The sequence below is a fragment of the Helianthus annuus genome, chromosome 17, assembly GCF_002127325.2.
Source record: "Helianthus annuus cultivar XRQ/B chromosome 17, HanXRQr2.0-SUNRISE, whole genome shotgun sequence".
In the NCBI taxonomy this organism is placed as follows: domain Eukaryota; kingdom Viridiplantae; phylum Streptophyta; class Magnoliopsida; order Asterales; family Asteraceae; genus Helianthus; species Helianthus annuus.
The window spans coordinates 157,467,417-157,485,962 of NC_035449.2; the positions used below are offsets into that span (position 1 = coordinate 157,467,417).

Below are 18,546 nucleotides of genomic sequence, written 5' to 3' on the forward strand. Positions count from 1 at the left end.
TCATCATGATAAAATTGGTTAGAAATTTCAACATTACCAATTTTCTTTTTATAATTCTCAGTCCGAAGTAATGGAAACTCCTCATCATTAACAATCGGAACTGATTTTTCAACTTTTACATCAGCTTCACATTTTGAAATAACTTGTGGCTCAACTGACTTTATGGAATCAGTTTCATCGTCTGAAGATAGCTCCTCTGATTTCGACCTATCAGAATCATCGCTAGAGCTTTCACCAACCTTCTTAACAACCCATTTCTGGTTGTCAGATTTTGCTCTTTTCTTGTAAAACTTGTTTGAACTCTCACCAATTTCAAAAATAGAATCTTTAAACAGTTTTGTTCTATCAAGTGGTGATTCGAATGCAAACACTTTGTCTTTGATTTTACGAAATACTCCCTGTTTTGATTGTATCGCATTCGAACAATCTTTTGCAATGTGTCCAACAGTGTTACATCGGTAACAGGTTCTTGTATCTCGCTTCTGTTCGTCTTGCTTCTTCGCAAGGAACTCTTTATTTGATTCTCTCCAGAAACTTGTCTTTTCTTCTTCATCAGTTGATGTACCTGAAACAAATGACATTTTGGATTTAAAATCACGAACATATTTTTCATTTTTCTGTTTTTCTGTAGGAGTAAAACCTAATCCTTTCTTTTTGAAATTACCGTTATGGTTTGATCTCTTTTGGAAATCTGAACCAGAACCGTAATTCTTTTTCTTGTTTAATCTCTGTTGAACTCTTGAGGTGTAAGGTTTAGGTTTATCAATAAGACATAAGCCTTTTATTTCAGAAATATTAATTTCTGTGAGTATGAAAACCTTTTTAATCAGTTCAGTTTTGACACCTCTTATTGGAAACTCTTCATCAGAATATAATTTGTCAGAATCATTCAAAGTGTACACCACTTTAAACAATCCATCATTCAAATTAGATTTTGACAATAAAAACTTTCTATCATAAACCAATTTGCCCTGTTTTTCTGTTTGACTCTGTGTGCATGACCCAGACTTTGACTCTTCCACATCATCACTCTCTAACACATGATCCATGACTTTCTTCATTAATTGAGACTGTTGATCAGTGTCAGATGATGTAAACACAACATCAATACTTTCTGGAAGATTGACCGAAGACTCTGACTCCCACTGTAAATTTGTGGCCTTTTTGACTCTTTCATCGTTTGGATATCTGGGCAAATATCCATTTTCCAGCGGGGGTGGACACTTATTGTAACTGACACCTTTCTTCTTACCAGATGAAGCCTTTTCACTGTCCTTTTTCTAATCACCCTTCTTCTTGTCAGCAATCTTTTCACCAGCAACAACTCCAGCTGCTTTTTCTTCAGTTATCTCATCTTCTTCCCATACCTTCATGCTCTCAACCGTAGGATAAATCCTGTCAATCACATAGGAAGTACATGAGTAACTTTTTAATAAACGATTAACTCTTTCCGTTTCAATTCGTTGCAGCTCAAGCTTCTGTTCTAAAGCAGCACACTTTTCAATGTAATTGTTTACAACTTTTTGTTTTGTCATAAACGCTCCCTGAAGTGTCTTCATAGCAACAGCTTGCTCTTCACTAGTTTGATTGTACTGATTCATTGTCTTGTTCAGCACATCATACGACTCCTTCAGACTGTTCAAGTTGTAAATCAAAGTGCTATTCTGCTTCTTCACAGCTTCACAATTTTCACACTTTACAGGAACTTCTTTTGCATCAACTTGTTCTTCAACTTTAAACTTAGGCACTTCTGTCACCTTTTGCCTTCTCACCACCGGCACCTCTTCATCATCACTACTCAACGGTGTTTTGATCTTCTTTTTCTTCTTCTTGATTTTTTCATCTTCACTATCACTTTCAGTAACCAACTTCATATCTTCTCTATATTTTCTAGCCCAATACTCTGTATCATCATCACTATCATCTACAATCTTTGCTGTAAAAGCAGTGTAAGATGTAGTTTGATCAGGAATGTAATCATCCCAAGTGAAATTTGCCCAGCTAAAACCCTCTGCTAGCTTTTCATCTTCTTGATCAATCAAACAAGCTTTTCCATTATCTGGAATATATTTATCCCAGTTAAATGACTGCTTTCCGTCTTGATTAACCATACATGCTCTTTTTCCTGAATCTTCTATCACATCTCTTCCATGTGCAGTTTGAGCTTGATGTTTTTGTTGAGATGATTGACCAACTTGGTGATAGATGGCTTTTCGATAGTAATCGTTGTTGTTGTTGAACGGATTTTGAGTTCCACTTGCTTCTCGGTTAGTGCACTCTCTCTTGAAGTGTCCTTTTTCCCTGCACCGAAAACAAGTAACTTTAGATTTGTCAAAACCTAAAGTAGAAACATTTGCATCACGAAGATCATCTCTCCCCGTAATTTGTTTGAATTTCTCAGCTCTCCGTAACACACTAGCCAGACACCACTTTATGTCCATCAGCTCCATTTCTTCAGCATCTATCTGGTCGTAATCTTCTTTGGTTAACATTGGATTCCCGATACGACCTGCAACAAAACAAGTGTAAGATTCCAAAACCATTCCTAATAAAGACATTTGGTTTTTGGCAACTTCCTCAGAATAATCTTGATCATTTTCAAGATTTAACACTATGTTGCACTGTAATTTTCTCCCATTTTTAGTTGCAGAGATGTTTGGATCATATGATGAAAATGAAGTAAAGCTGGTTTTGCTGTTGGACCCCGATGATGGACTTCCAGATGAATTCTTGGCATTGTAGGTAGTCTCAACCTTAGGAGATAAATTTGAAGATTTCTTCTCATTAACCCCAGCCTTATAATACAGCCCGATGTCCTGTTCACCATCGAAATCTTTCATTCTGATCACTTTTCTCTGTTCCATCTCCTGAGCCTCTATCTTTTCGATGAACTTACTGAGCGTCAGGTTGCTAAAACCTTTCTTGTTTCTGAGCATCATCAAGTATGTGCCCCACGTCTCATAAGGCAATGCATCAGCAAGCTTCACAATCAGCTCATCAGTACTCTTCTCAATACTTAACCTTTTCATATTTGCAAGCAGATTACAATAACGTTCAATAATCTCTCTCGTACTCTCATTCTTCAACCCACGGAACAAATCGAATTCTTTCTTCAGAAGTGATTTTTTACTCTTAACCATCTCCTCACTTCCTCTAAACTTCGATCGCAAAGCTTTCCAGATCGAATACGAAGTTCCATTATGCTGTAGAAGGACCATGATATCTTCCTTCACTGCCTGTTGAAGAAGACTAAGCATCATTTTCTCATCTTTGTACTTCTTCCTAGCGTCAGCAGAAAGATCTTTGATTGGAACAGGTTCTTCATCATCGTTCAATGGTCGAACATACTTTGTTTCTACGCATTCCCAAGCGTCAAGATAATTCGCTTGTACCCAATTCTCAAACCGACCTTCCCAACCCTTATACTCTTCAATGTTCATGAGTCTTGGTGGTTTTTGCATCGTGCCCGTTTCATTCTCGAGCATCGTATTTTGCGCCAAAGTGATTGGAGTTACCGGGGTAGCGAATGCGTTGAAGAATTCTTCGTCCATTTACAAATTTTTCAAAAATTTTCACTACAGTCTTATAAGCGAACCAGAATGTTGAACAGTACACAAAAGCGAACCATAAACTGACTTATCAGCGGACCAGAATGTGACTTATCAGCGAACCAGAAAGTGACTTATCAGCGGACCAGAATGTGACTTATCAGCGAACCAGAAAGTGACTTATCAGCGGACCAGAATGTGCACAGGAGCGGACCTAAGACATGTCCAGAAAAGCGGACCACATTCGGACATCAATTTGACCCTTTTTTCCTTCGAATTTTGACATCAAACTTTCAAGGGTTTGTCTCTGTGTAGTTGCGCACAATCCCTGAGATTTTGAGTCGATTTCGACCGTTGAAAGTGTCTGAATCAGAAAAAGAAGGTGTAGAAGATAGAAATTTTGAAGAATCTCAGCTATTCTTTGTAGAACACCTCCTCCTGAAGCTCTGATACCACTTGTAGGATCGTTTCGTGACCCGAACGAGTCGTTCAGAGGTAATTCTATCAAATACAGGTGCGGAAAACAAGTATTTGATTCAGGAACAGCTTGAATATCACTTTAAACACCTTTTCTATTGATATATAACAGATTCTGGTACAATCTCGATCCGGCAGCACCTCGGTACGAGTTTCGGCAAAACGTTACAACTGATTCGCTAATGGGACTATATATAGGGGTTGCTGGTTCGCTCCAAGGAACAAGACCATAAAAGCGAACCCACAATGATCATAAAAGCGAACCCCACTTTTGACACATAAGCGAACCTGTTTAAGTCCCTATAAGCGAACCTAACATAAAACACCTATACAATATCCTATTTTCTCGTACAACGTGCCCTGATCTAACATTCTAATACTATGACTCGATCCAAAACAAAGTCAACAGATGAAGTGCACCAACAACAGTACGGTTGGTGGATGTTAATTGCTCGGTGTGAGTGTTCAAACAATATGAATGCACACAACGAATTTGACAACTGTGACAGCTTATTAAAAGTTCCTCAGTCTCATGGCAACTGCAAAGGTAAACTTGTATTGCTGGTGGTTGTTCTTGAAATTGAAGGAAAAGGATTGTGATTCTGTTTTCAACAGGGATGTAATGCAATATAAAGCTTAAACTTATCGTTATATAACTACCGAATCACATCAATTTGTTAAAACCACACATTCGTGTGTTACTGTTTGGAAAGATGACCGAATAGATATCTGAATAACAAAAATATCCAACTGAACATACGAACCTCACTCCAATCCAAGCAGTTGATTTCATTTGAACAAACCGTGGAGAACTTGTGTGCGTTATCCTTCTTGGTGAAAGATGGTTGGTTTTTAATATTATCATTCAACGCGAGATCCAAATCGATTTAGGAGAACGTGTAATCCAGAGGTCGGTCTCGGGTGGGCATAAGATCCGTGGGCCCTATTGACGGATCTGTGACTCCATGGAAGATGTAATTAAGGTAAGCGTTCCATAAAGTTGCATCTTTTAGAGAGAGACCTTTAAGTACGGATAATACAGCTACATTTGGAACAAGAAGTCCAACAATTCATTCATTATCTGTTGTTGTCTCAACGATATGAATGCACACAACGAATTTGACAACTGTAACAGCTTATTAAAAGTTCCTCAGGCTCACGACAACCGCACTGGTAACAAACTGGTATTGCTGGTGGCTGTTCTGGAAATTGAAGGAAAAGGTCTGCGATTCTGTTTTTCAACGGGGATGTAATGCAATGATTCCTCTCAATTGAATAGACAGACACTTGCTTCATAGGACTCACTTGAATCGTCTCAGTTGTAATAACAGTACGGTTAGTGGATGTTAATTGTTGGGTGTGACTGTTTAAACTATATGAATGCACGCAACGAATTTGATAACTGTGACAGTTTAATTAAAAGTTCCTCAGGCTCACGACAACCACACTGGTATTGCTGGTGGCTGTTCTGGAAATTGAAGGAAAAGGTCTGCGATTCTGTTTTTCAACGAGGATGTAATGCAATGATTCCTCTCAATTGAATAGACATACACTTGCTTCATAGGACTCACTTGAATCGTCTCGGATGTAATAACAGTACGGTTAATGGATGCTAATTGCTAGGTGTGATTGTTCAAACAATATGAATGCACGCAACGAATTTGACAACTGTGGCAGCTTATTAAAAGTTCCTTAGGCTCACGGCAACCGCATTGGTAACAAACTGGTATTGCCGGTGGCTATTCTGGAAATTGAAGGAAAGGACTGTGATTCTGTTTTTCAACGAGGATGTAATGCAATATAAAGTTTAAACTTATTGTTATATAAATACCGAATCACACCAATTCATTGAAACCACACATTCGTGTGTTGCTGTTTGGAAAGAAGACCGAATAGAAACTAAATGAATTATGCAACATTTCCGCATTTTTGCACTGGCTTTCATTGCAAGATCTTTATCTATCATGTCATCGACCAACTGCTCGAAATCTCTTTCATTTCTCGGGCTCGCATTCGAAGATCCTTGCATTAGTCACAACACACCAAAAAATAAACCTCAAAAATTTAAAAATAAGAAGATACGCCACGATACGCTATAATACGGTAATTAGCGGTAAAAAAATAATAAAGATTTTAAAACTCATTAAAACAAAAATAACCAATAATAAACACCAATAACAAACCCAAAACACCAAAAACCAAACACAACACACCAAAAAATAAACTTCAAAAATTCAGTGCCTTAATACGCATCGTATAGGCCTATACGATGCGTATTAGGCCAGCCGCCAGACAACACCTGCACCTGTAGTCTGCCATGTCTGTTACTTTATTCAATACACATCGTATTGGTTTATACGATGCGTATTGAATTGGAAAAGTGTGCGGACAGTCAGGGCCGGTGTGCCAATACAATTTCCCTTTAAATATGGCTTAAGTCTACAAAATAGGTCTTGAACACTGTTGGTTCAGGCCCCGGTTAACACACACAAAACTCACGTAATACACAAACTGTGTTCTCTTAATTTGATTGAATCAAAGGTTACAAGAGCTTAAAAAAACTATATCTAAACATGCTTATATAGGAAATAGAAAACAATATAAAACACCCCACGTAACATGGTTCATCATATCCCATGTGCCATATCTCCCATGATCACCTATTTACTCGGTCAACCCTAGACTATATCTTCATTAACCAACAATCTCTCACAACCGTTTGACCCATTAACATGTTGACCCGGTTCCAATTCGACCGGTTTACGAACTATGACCCGTGAACCAAACCCGATTAACCCAAGAATCACCCCATTAATCGGATTGTTCACACCACTCGTTCACGACACCGGAATCACCGTCTCCTCTCGAATCATCTCGACTTCTACCGGACACCCGACCACAACCTGGATCACGCCCAATGTCTTTTTCTACTCGACCCACCCGGACACCCCGGTCTTCACCTCGACCTCGACCTCGACCGCGTCCAAAGTCGTCTCTGATCAACAAGAATAAAAATTCACTACACTTGTAACATGTAACATGGCACCCTATTGGAATCGTTCACTAACAATCTTGACTTATCACAGATTGACGACCTCTTACCCGGCCAAATCCAAAGCCACTCGACTCGATTTGAACTCCAACACCATAATGTCACACCGTGTTCTTCTCCAATATCTTCCTTTTTCCGACCGCCTTTGTTCAAGAGGTCACTCCACCGACAAAGAAAACAAAGCTACACCGCCTTATAGCGTTTTCTTTCAACCCGTTAAACGAACCAAATCCAAAGCCACCTGCTTTAACGGATCTTTTACGCCCGTTTTTCACGCAACTACGTCGGTCTCCTCTTATCACGAACAACCCGATCAAGGATTATAAAACTTGTGATAAAACATCACAGGTCTCCTTTTCTTTTTCACGACTAACAACCCACGGAACACACTGGTGTTCACCCGTCACCCCCGTTGTCCGAACCGGTACTCTCCGCCGCGGACACGCCTGACTGGAACACCCTCCTGGTCTCCGTCTTGTGCTGTATAACAGTCTCAAACAGTACGTCACCTGTTGTCCCGAACAACCCGTTTTCCTGCTGCGTTTTCCCCGCAGCGACGGGCTAGACCCTTTTCACAAAACCGACTCTCAAACCAGCCTTCTTCGTCTTTACGAGCCTTAGGCTTTGATACCAGATGTTGGTTCAGGCCCCAGTTAACACACACAAAACTCACATAATACACAAACTGTGTTCTCTTAATTTGATTGAATCAAAGGTTACAAGAGCTTAAAAAAACTATATCTAAACATGCTTATAGAGTATAGGAAATAGAAAGCAATATAAAACACCACACGTAATATGGTTCATCCTCAGGGGCGGACCCAAGGTTAGCCCAGGGTGGGAGGGCGCACCCCCGGGGAAAAAAATATTTAGTGCTAAGTTCCGTCGAAAATCCCGTCCGCACCCCTTGGAATTTTTCGTCCGCACCCCTTGAATTTTTCGACCGCACCCCTTGGAATTTTTCGACCGCACCCTTTGAAATTTTTCGTCCGCACCCATTAGGTAAAAAGTGTTATCAATTTATATTTTAATTTTTTTTAGTAAACTCTTATTTAAAAAAAATAATACCTAAATTATATAACTTTTAATACCTAACTAACTAAACCCAAATACTCATACCTTTACCAACTTATAATTCATAACTATCTAGCCCACTAAGTCTTAGCCCATTAACCAAACCTAACAATATTTCAAACTATAATAAAATAATTAAATCCCAAAAGCTTTAGAAATTCTCCCCCCGCTCTCTCTCTCTCTTTCGTCCGCCAAGGAATAAGATCACCCAGCGACAACAGTCCAGCAGTCGGCGACCACCGTAATCAGCCACCATACCACCGTCGTTCGACACCAAATCTAACCAGAATCCGAACACGGGTAAGTTTCTTTGTTATTTTGATGATTTTGGTTGATATTATAGGAGAAAAAGGGAAATAAAGTTGTTAAATAGGTTTGAAATTTAGTGTGTTTTGACGTTGTTTATGGTTGTTTAGATGATTTTTAGGGTGATTATGTTGCTTATATATTTTTAGGGTGATTACAACTTACGTTATGATTTCTAGGGCTTCAATAGTTGAAAATTAAATAGAGAAAAAGTTGCTTAAGAAATTAGCTTTAGATGATGTTTTGAATAGATTTCAAAAAATGAAAACCCGCAGGGCGTCGACCTTTTTTATTATTATATAAATTTAGTTTGATGTTCGTTTGTTTTACATGACCGACCCGACCTGATACGAACCGATTTTTTTACTTATATACCCAGGGGCCTAAAATTTTAAAAAATGTTCCGCACCCCCATAGAAAAATTTCTGGGTCCGCCACTGTTCATCCTATCCCATGTGCCATATCTCCGATGCTCACCTATTTACTCGGTCAACTCTAGACTAATACTAGCTTAAGAAAAAAAGTGGAAAAAGTCAACTGCTACATCCCAACTTCTTTTTGAACTTCATCTTGTTAAATTTACGTGCAGCTTTACTTTTTCTATTTTCTCAAGTATGAACAGAACTGGACGACGACTTCTTATAGTTTACAGGAAGCTTCCTCCTGATAGCTCCACCTTCTTCACCACCACAAATCTTACGTTTCATATATATTATTCTGTCCATCCTCCTTGTTTACATCATGTTCATCTTTCGTTATTACGCCTGTTTCCGGAGAAAATTTGGGGGAAACTTGTCGATTCTCAAGGGACTCTGGAACAATCTGATTCGCCTAGGATTTCGTAATTGGCTCATCAGGTAATTCTATTTGTGTTTTTAATGCTTCTTACGATGGGTTTAGGCAAGACTAATTGAAGAGATATAGACTACTAATTAATAATAATTTAGGAAGGGAAATGCTATAAGAACATCCGATCAACCCCCTGTTGATTGGTTATACACTGTGGCAGGCAGGTGTACCATTTAATGTTGTATGCAAGTAAGTAGTATATATAGGGCTTTTTGTGGAACTGTATATGCCCTGGGCTGACAAGGTGATGATATATGGATGATGTATCCATCATCTTCTTGCGAGAGGGCAACATCACCGCCAAAAGGGGTTTTACTGATCCCCTTGTTACATAAGCCATTCATTCCATCTAGTACATGGGCTTATTATAGATATGGTATACAACTATGGCGAATCCTTTTGTATGGCCGTATAACCCGTGTCAATTACTTGGATACGGGTGAATAGCCCTAAAAATCACTCAATTCAACTACGGAGTAGGAAAGAATCAACTGCCTTATCCTTTCCCAGAAAACATAAATTCCCTTTTCTTGCCTCTCTGCTCTCTCACCAGAAACTGCCACTTACCGCGTTTTTGCCCTTGTTGCACACAGCCAAAACTGTACAGCCGTGCCCGACTTGGGTTGTTTGTTTGTTTGGGATGGATATCTGATTTTGGTTATGAAAGTGATTGTGTTTATGCGTTGTTTCCGAAAATCTACTTAAAAAGTGAAGTCTCAAATTTGTATAATATGTTACATTATAATTTGCTTTAGAAATATGAAGACATTATAATTCATAAATAAGTTTTTATTTAGTCAGTTTTTATTAAATCCTTTCCACAAAAAAAATTCTCAAACATTCATGTCTTTCAAGTCCGGTTTGATCAGTGAACCGGTAGAGTGGCCAGCTCGATGACCGATCTGGTTATGAAAACATTGATAAACACATATATGCGACTAGTAGCAGCTAAAGAAAGTATCAAAGGGTCACTAATTTTCTGCAAGTTCCTTTGCCCTTTTGATATGTTCCATCCATAAAATGTGTACATTATAATTTCAGTTTTGTTCTAAAATGCCGTACAGTTGATGTAGACTTTGGAGGCTTATCTATCACTATGAAGAAGGCCAACACTTGAGGACATTGACATGTGGTATGATGGTTCTTTTATGTTTAATGAATTCTTTACATTTGAATCTCCAGTTTTGAAATCCATCCACTTGTTACTAGGATAAGCATGCATAGCAAGGAAGCTTGAGGAGAATAGTAGGAGTTGATAGAAAGGGGAGAGTGGAAGCGATCCGATGAAGTTTCTTGATCCGGAGGGTGGATTTATTCTACAGTGGAACAAAACTTTTTTATTATGTTCTGTGATAGCACTGTCTTTGGACCCTCTGTTTTTATACATTCCTATAGTTAATGGCACTCAGAAGTGCCTTGACATGGACAGAAAGTTGGCAATTGTTGTTTGTGTCCTTCGTTCTTTTGCTGACATATTATATGTGGCTCACATCATTATCAAGTTTCGAACTGCGTATGTTCCTCGTTATGATCATATACTTGGACAAAGAATATTCAAAGATGAACCTCAGTATGTGGCAAAACGTTACCTAACATCTTACTTCATCATCGATGTGTTAGCAGCACTACCCCTTCCACAGGTATGCATGTCTGTTTTCTATTCTTATATTTCTTTTGATTAATCTCTGTCTAATAATACATCGTCATCGTCATCATCATCATCATACTCAGTAAATCCCACCAATAGCAAAGCTAAGGTAGAGTCTGAGGAGGGTAGATGTAGACAGCCTTACCTCTACCACGTAGGAATAGAGAGGCTGCTTCCAGTGAGACCCCCGGCTCGATTGTAGTTTTGTATCAAGCCTTGGACCTAAGACACATAACACTCAAACTATCGGGACAGAGACTGATTGGTGCATGTACCCCCGTGTCTTTCAGCTATCAACGTCACCACATGATGCGTGATTAACCATCCGCCGCTTTTAACGTTATTTTCACGAAATTAGTAAAATAACATTAAAGTTAGTACCATTTCACTTTTGCCCCCCGAGCGCCCACACATATATACATTATATGTGCACACCGCAAGCGGGGCATCTTTGATATCTATACAAAAGACAAAATTGATATCGATTACTAGAGGCTGTCTTACAATATATAGACCCTAATAAACCCTAAAAATCTATTTTAATACTCTGCATACCTTGGGATTTAGTATGATATTATCCTTTTTCTTATGTATTCTTTGAGATCTATAATACATATATATTTTTAAATGGATTCGAGTGAGATAGTGACCTAACACGATGGACATATAAATTCCTTAGAGGGTGTTAACGAATATAGTTTTGATATCTCTCATGTGTAGATGAAAGTAGCTTACGTTGTAGAAAACATACAAAAATATTATATTTTCTTACAAAAATGTTCCTGAACATATATCCTATTAACAATTTGTCCATGGTATGATATCTTTTTGCGTTGTGTGTGCAGTTTACAGTTTTGGTAATCATCCGAAATTTAGATGGGCCAACCATGTTTTGGAAGGAAAAGCTTTTGAAAGTCATTATCTTCTCTCAATATGTCCCTCGAGTTATACAGACTGCGTTGTTTTATCAGAAAGTAACCAAAGTTTCTGGTTTTCTCATCGAAAAAGCATGGGCTGGAGCTGCTTTTAATTTCTTTCTCTATGTGCTTGCCAGCCATGTAAGTACTTTTTTTTATGTAGTCCAAGTTATTATACAAAAAAAAGATATATGCTCCACAAAATATGTTTTGGGATGTTTTCCTTTACTCAAGAAGAATGTTAGATGTTTCTTTATTAATATATAATACTATGCACAGTCTAGACGATAAAAAGTCGATAAGAACAAATGTATTAAAATGGGCGAGACTGAATCTTCAAGATAGATGCTGACTTGCTGTTCCTAATAATTTTATGGTTTATTTATGAAAAATGATTTACGTTAATGAAAGATATATGCATATTACTCTTCTAACGATACGAGTTTTTTTTTTTTATAAACAGGTAGTTGGAGCCCTTTGGTACTTTTTTGCAATAGAAAGTGAACTGAGATGCTGGCATATTGCATGTAAAACACATAACTGTCGCTCCAAGTACTTATACTGTGGAGAAGGCCGTGTGGGAGAATATGGATTCCTCAACACTTCATGTCCTCTTCTTGAACGAAATGAAATGAAAGATTCAACAAACTTTGATTTTGGCATATTCCTTGATGCTCTTCAGACTCATGTATTAGAAACGAGGGACGTTCACGAGAAAGTTTTGTATTGTTCGTGGTGGGGTTTGCAAAGTCTAAGGTTAGTAATCACTGTGTATCCCATCTCCCCATACTTAACTAGTGAAATTTTCTCTTGAGAAAACATCGAAATGTGCTACTAAGTTAATAGAACTTGTCTTTTGTAAACAAGTTTCTTTGCACTCGAAATCAAAATTGTTAAACTTCTTGGTTGGTATGGTTGGTAAATGGATCAAGGTTCGTCATGAAATTTAAGCTTGTTTTCTTAAGCTAAAAATGCTATCTTTGGATATAGTTCTCTTGGTCAAGGCCTTAAAGCGAGCAAATACTATGGGGAGATTCTTTTTGCTGACTTTATTGCTGTCATTGGGTTGGTTCTATTTGCTTTGCTTATTGGCAACATGCAGGTTTGTATACTTATCTATCTAGTCGTGTTTTATACTTTCATGGTTCTTGAGTTTGGTTACCATCTAAAAAACCTTCATTATGTTCTTTACCTGATATACGAGAATGCGATATGTTTGTTTATTAATCATTTCTTCGTTTTGAGTTGAATTTCTAGAATCCAGAATTTTTAAGCTGATTTATGCGCCGCGTGACATCCTTCCCCACCTAAATTTGCGAAGTACCTCATGAGTCGTATTACGGATAGTGTTTCGCCTCAGTTCCTTGTATCAGACTCGAAGGTTGCGGTGTGCACTTATCTCCTTTGATGATGTATAGTGTATTTATAATGTTACCAGAATGACTTTTTCCTTTTGAAAGAATTCAATCCCAAGTACTATGTCATAGTCGTTGATTGGTACAATCGAGAAACGTAGCTTGCCTGCCCATGTTTTGATCTTGGCTTTCACACCCCATACGACTCCTTCGATTGGTTTGGGACATCAACTCTAATCCAACCTTCTTTAGTTGTGATCCTTAAGTCGAATCTTTGTTACGTATCTTATTTATTTTAGTTTTATTACTATTGTTAAGTCAAGGGATTAGGATGTTATTTTGGTTTAGTTTGGGGGTGTCTTATGTAAGTTCCTTATCTATTTATTTGGATGTTACGAATGGAATGGAATCAAGCATAATTTGAGTCAAATATCTCTCTATCTCTTAGTTTTCTTTCTCCCCAAGGTTTTAACCCTATCAATCTTTTTGCCTCGTTTGGTGACATAAAGTTGTGGCTGACACTAGTATCGACCACTGCCTTTAGGGTTTTTCCTTTGATTTCTACATTTACGAAACGAAGACCTTTTGTCGTTGTGTTGCCCACGACCGTTAGCTTGGCTTTCTTTGGGTAGTCTCGAGCATTATGAGGCTCATCGCAAAGGAAACATCCTTTGTATACGACTTTTCCCTTGTATATTGTTAGTGTCTGTCATCGTTTTTCCGGTATTGGTTTTAGGTGGTGGGTTTTGTTCCCCCACCTTTTTTCTCGTTAGTCTCCACAGTTCCACAGTTCCTGACTTTGTCGAATGACTATCGCTACGATCGTTCAGATTTTCAGCAACGGTGATTGCCGATGAAAAGTATTGAACGTTTCATCGTTCAAGTACTGCTTTGGCCCATTGTTTAGGTCATGGACAAAGTATATGAGAGAGTCCTTGGGCGTCAAGTCCAAAATTTCAAGCACAAGGGTAGTGAAATCATTGATATAATCTTTGATGCTACCCTTTTGCCTAAGTTTGCATAGTCGAATCTTGGCATCGTGTTCGGCGTTTTCTGAATAAAATTGTTTTTAAATTTCTTTACAAAATCAACCCAAGTTCTGATGGCGCACATACCTTTTTCGATTGCTATGTGCTTTCCTCACCACCATAAAGCTGCCATCTCCTTAGAGTATAAGGTCACCATCTTGATTTTCTTGGCATCACCCATGATACCATCTTGATTTTCTTGGCATCACCCATGATGTCTATGACTTCAAAGTATTATTTATCTCCCAATGAAGTCATCAACAACTCGTGGCTTCCGTTTGTCAACAAATGGCAATGGTTTTGGGACTTCGGACTTGGAAGAAATAATGTTGTCGCCTCAGTTTGCTAGTGCTGATTTGCAAATACTTAATTCCATTTGCAACTTCTTGAATTTTTCAGCAAACTTACTCTCCATATTGCTTTGTAGTTGCCCCAGCTCCATCATAGACATCTCTTTAAGTTCGCCTTGCATGATCGTCATAGCAAGTTTGACGTTGTCTCATTACTTGCCTAGCTCGCTGCCTAGTGGTTCCACTTGTTGTAGCAAGTCGTTAGTGTGTCTTTTGAAGATGTCGAATTCAACGTTGAATTCTTCAACTTGCGACTTGAATTCAACCATTGATGTCTCCACATCTTCCACGCGTTTGTTTATGATTGTGACCAAGTCTTTGGACATTTCTCGATTCTTTCTACCGCCTTTTCGAGTGTCATCGCGCCCACAGGTTTCATCTCCGGCAGCCGTGGTTGTGTATTGAATCTTTCCTAAATCAACCATCTCGAATGGATCGACGTTGCTCTGATACCACTTGTCACGGAGTTAGTTCTACAACTCATGTGCGGCCTTAGATCACCGTTTAAGTAAGCCTTGCCTACTTAGTGTCGTTGGGTTATAGTAGTGAAAGACTTTAAAGGGAATGTCAGATCGCAAGTAAAGTGTATACAGGTAAAATGCTTTGTATTGCCAAAGAAAGTTTACAAGAGAGTTTTGTTGTTTACAAGTGCTAGGGATGTCTCAAATGCATAGTTATCGATAGCGAATAGCGACGGATAGCGACAAGGCACCTACATGCTACGTAGCGATAACGATAAAATAGCGCCCGCTATTTCGTATTTAGCGATAATGTAGTAGAAAAATTTAAAAATATTTCACATGAAGCATTCAAATATTGTAGCATTATAATCCAAAAATAAACATACCCATATCACCAAAATAGCTAATATATGCACTGTTATCAAAAGCGATCGCCCAGGCCGCCAAGGAGACCATTCCATTACCTTGATCAACCAAACACATTTTTCTTCATTCCCTCGCAATAGTGCATTCCATTCCGCTTCTCATTCCTACATACCAAACACTACCTAAATGTTGTTGCTTTCTGTGATTTGGAATTTCTGTTTGACCCTGTAAATGTTGTCTTTTTAGTTTTTTTTCATCTTGCTATACATGATACCTGCATTTACGTCAAAACTAAAAAATGATGAAATCAGCTTAATAATGTAATAGCTGGGCACACATAATGGTGTAGTCAATGGTGTGCACTGGGATTAAAGCATCTTTTATCTATACAGCTTAATAATATAGGATTTTTGTGAGCTTATATAGTAGTTGACCACTTTTGACTGTTTCTGTTGTTACAGAAATACTTGCAGTCTTTCTCAAACCTGACTCTTAGAATGGAGGAGATGAAAGAAAAAAAGCGAGAAGCAGAGGATCTAATGTCACATATTTCCCTCCCTGAGGAGTTGAGGCAGCGAGTTAGGGTCTACAAGCAGTACAAATGGAAAATAACACGCGGTGTTGAGTTAGATTCATTTGTCAGAGACCTTCCTCGAGATTTAAGAAAGGACATAAAGCGTCATCTTTGCTTGCATTCATTAATGAGAGTGAGAGGCTTCTTATTTACAATGACACTAGTGACTGTTACCGTTTAAACGTCAAAGAATCTTTCTAAAGAGGACGTAACTTCCTACTGCAGGTACCAATGTTTGAAGAAATGGATGAACATTTGTTGGATGCTATGTGTGACCGTCTAAAACCAGTTCTTTACACCGAGAACAGCTACTTAGTGCGAGAAGGTGATCCAGCACGTGAAATGCTATTCATCACACGTGGCGAGGTACTAAGCATAACAACCGATGGTGGAAGGACTGGCTTCTTTAATGCTAGCAAACTCAAGGGCGGTGACTTCTGTGGAGAAGAGCTTCTCACATGGGCTTTGGCTCCTAAAAGTCAACAACTCCCGTTTTCAACTAGAACAGTCAAAGCACTTACAGATGTTCAAGCTTTTGCTCTAGTGGCTGATGAACTTGTGTTCGTTGCGTCCCAGTTTAGGCTTCAACATAGGAGGCGTCTCCAACATACTTTTAGGTATTCACAAATTGAAACGTTTCCTATAAAGGTGTAGTATATAAATTATTAAACTTCTCAAATGTGAATTCTTTCTTTTTCAGGTTCTACTCACAGCAGTGGAGGACATGGGCAGCCTGCTACATACAGACTGCATGGCGAAGACACTGTAAACGGAAGCATGAAAGAATATTGGATGCGGAAAATAAGAGACTGCGGGATGCTTTGGCCACCGGAAGTGAAACCTCCACCCTCAGCCTTGGTGGCTCTATCTATGCGTCTAGATTTTCTTCCAATGCTTTACATATCTTGAGACGGAAGCATATGTATAACGCAGAAGTATTGACACCTAAGCTGGAACGTATGCTTCAGAAGCCACCTCAGCCTAATTTTGATGATGATGAAGCAATTCTTACCTTCAGGTAAGTTATGCATTCTTGTAGCTTGTTTTCTTTTGAGTATTCTGTGAAATATGATGTCTAAATGACGACAATTGTACTTGACACTTTTGTCCAAAATCGCTATATTTTCAAAATACAAGGCTCTTTTTAGTATTTCATGAGAAAACATATATCTCAAGTCTTGCTAATACTACTACTACTACTCTACATGTAAACAAATGTGGTTGGTTGTGTTTTTAGATTGAAAGATAGATCGTACATGCTCCATTTAATGTGTTTATTTTTAGATTGCTGGAATTTTATCATGTTATTGTGAAAACAACCTCTTGCATAAATGCATTGTCATGTCCAAGTTGGCCCGACGCCCCCAGACCCCAGGCATGCGGGAGCCTCGTGCACTGGGTTTATCCTTGTTATTGTTCTTAGTTCTACATATCATGTTTTTAGCAGTCTAGCATATAGCCACGCTTGAACGATTTTGATTTTATTAGCAACTTAACCTTGTGTTTTGAGCTCATGTTTCTTTATCTTCTGTTTCAGATGATGGACGTCATATGCGGATCAAGATAGAATAGATGATTTAGGTCCATTCATTCAACATTTTGTTTCTATAGAAAACAAGTAAATATGCCTGGTGGTTATGACTTGAACATGATATCTTGCTATTCATTCTTCAGGGCAATTCGGATGTTCTTTAGGATACATGGAAATAGTGGTTCTCATAATTTCGTTAATTTTTTTTTTTTTTGAAGGGTGACAGAATATCATTAAAAAACAGATTAGTCAGGAGTTAGATACAAAAGGGAGAACAAAATATATACAAAACTCCAAAGCTACACGACGTCACAACCGGAAAATTAAAGGATCGCTAATAAGCCCCTTTCGGAAAAGGGCCTGGGTCAAAACAATCGTATTAAAGAGTGAGTTACATGGATTGCCATTATGGTTTGGTGCAAATTACGGATTTGGTTCACACGCTTATGTCAATCCTTGCTTCTGGTCCAAACCCATCGATCCGAAGCGTTCGATAGGTTCGCATGACGAAGAAGACTTTGGCATTCATCCAGCTCCCTATTTTCCTCGGGACTTTTTCCACCTCCAAATCTAATTTAAATCGTTCTCGACACGTCAAATCGTCAATGAGGTGGTGGTGGAGTGGTAAGGGAGAGTCTTGGTGTTCTAAGGGACCCAAGTTCTATTCCTGCCCTCCTCATTATTTTCTACGGTCATGCCTTCGGGCGAGTGTTCACCGGCTTCGGCCCTAGGAGAGGCTTTTCCCCGGTTCGAGGCGAGTGTATCCTGATGTGGTGAATTCCGCCAGTAGCCCATTTGGAGGATTCGTTGGCCGTTCAAAAAAAATCATTCTCGACACTACTGACGCAATACCACCAACACACTTTTATTTTTTTTCCTGTTTGAAAATACTTGGAAAAAGCTCTTTTAACGGTTCCTGAGTTATCCACGGGTCGATCCAGAAACGGGTCGACCGATAATGCTTTTAGTTAGGCTAGAGAATGGGGTATTTTGGCTGGATAAAAGATTTT

At 38.7% G+C, this 18,546-nt stretch overlaps 1 protein-coding gene across 1 annotated transcript; it reads left to right on the plus strand.

The window, feature by feature from the left end:
- Nucleotides 1–9,048: 9,048 nt before the first annotated feature.
- On the plus strand, nt 9,049–17,736 carry LOC110923450 (cyclic nucleotide-gated ion channel 1). Its single transcript, XM_022167537.2, has 10 exons — nt 9,049–9,314; nt 10,371–10,438; nt 10,516–10,946; nt 11,800–12,012; nt 12,335–12,627; nt 12,862–12,973; nt 15,893–16,138; nt 16,231–16,622; nt 16,706–17,023; nt 17,543–17,736. The coding sequence occupies exons 3-10, from the start codon at nt 10,590–10,592 to the stop codon at nt 17,544–17,546; spliced, it is 1,935 nt and encodes a 644-aa protein (XP_022023229.1). The 5' UTR covers nt 9,049–9,314; nt 10,371–10,438; nt 10,516–10,589; the 3' UTR covers nt 17,547–17,736.
- The last annotated feature ends 810 nt before the right edge of the window (nt 17,737–18,546 follow it).

Coding starts and splice junctions, on each gene's coding strand:
- LOC110923450 (XM_022167537.2), top strand. CDS start 10,590: ATGAAGTTTCTTGATCCGGAGGGTGGATTTATTCTACAGTGGAACAAA. Junction 10,947..11,799: donor CAGCACTACCCCTTCCACAG/GTATGCATGTCT, acceptor TTGTGTGTGCAG/TTTACAGTTTTGGTAATCAT. Junction 12,628..12,861: donor TGGGGTTTGCAAAGTCTAAG/GTTAGTAATCAC, acceptor CTTTGGATATAG/TTCTCTTGGTCAAGGCCTTA.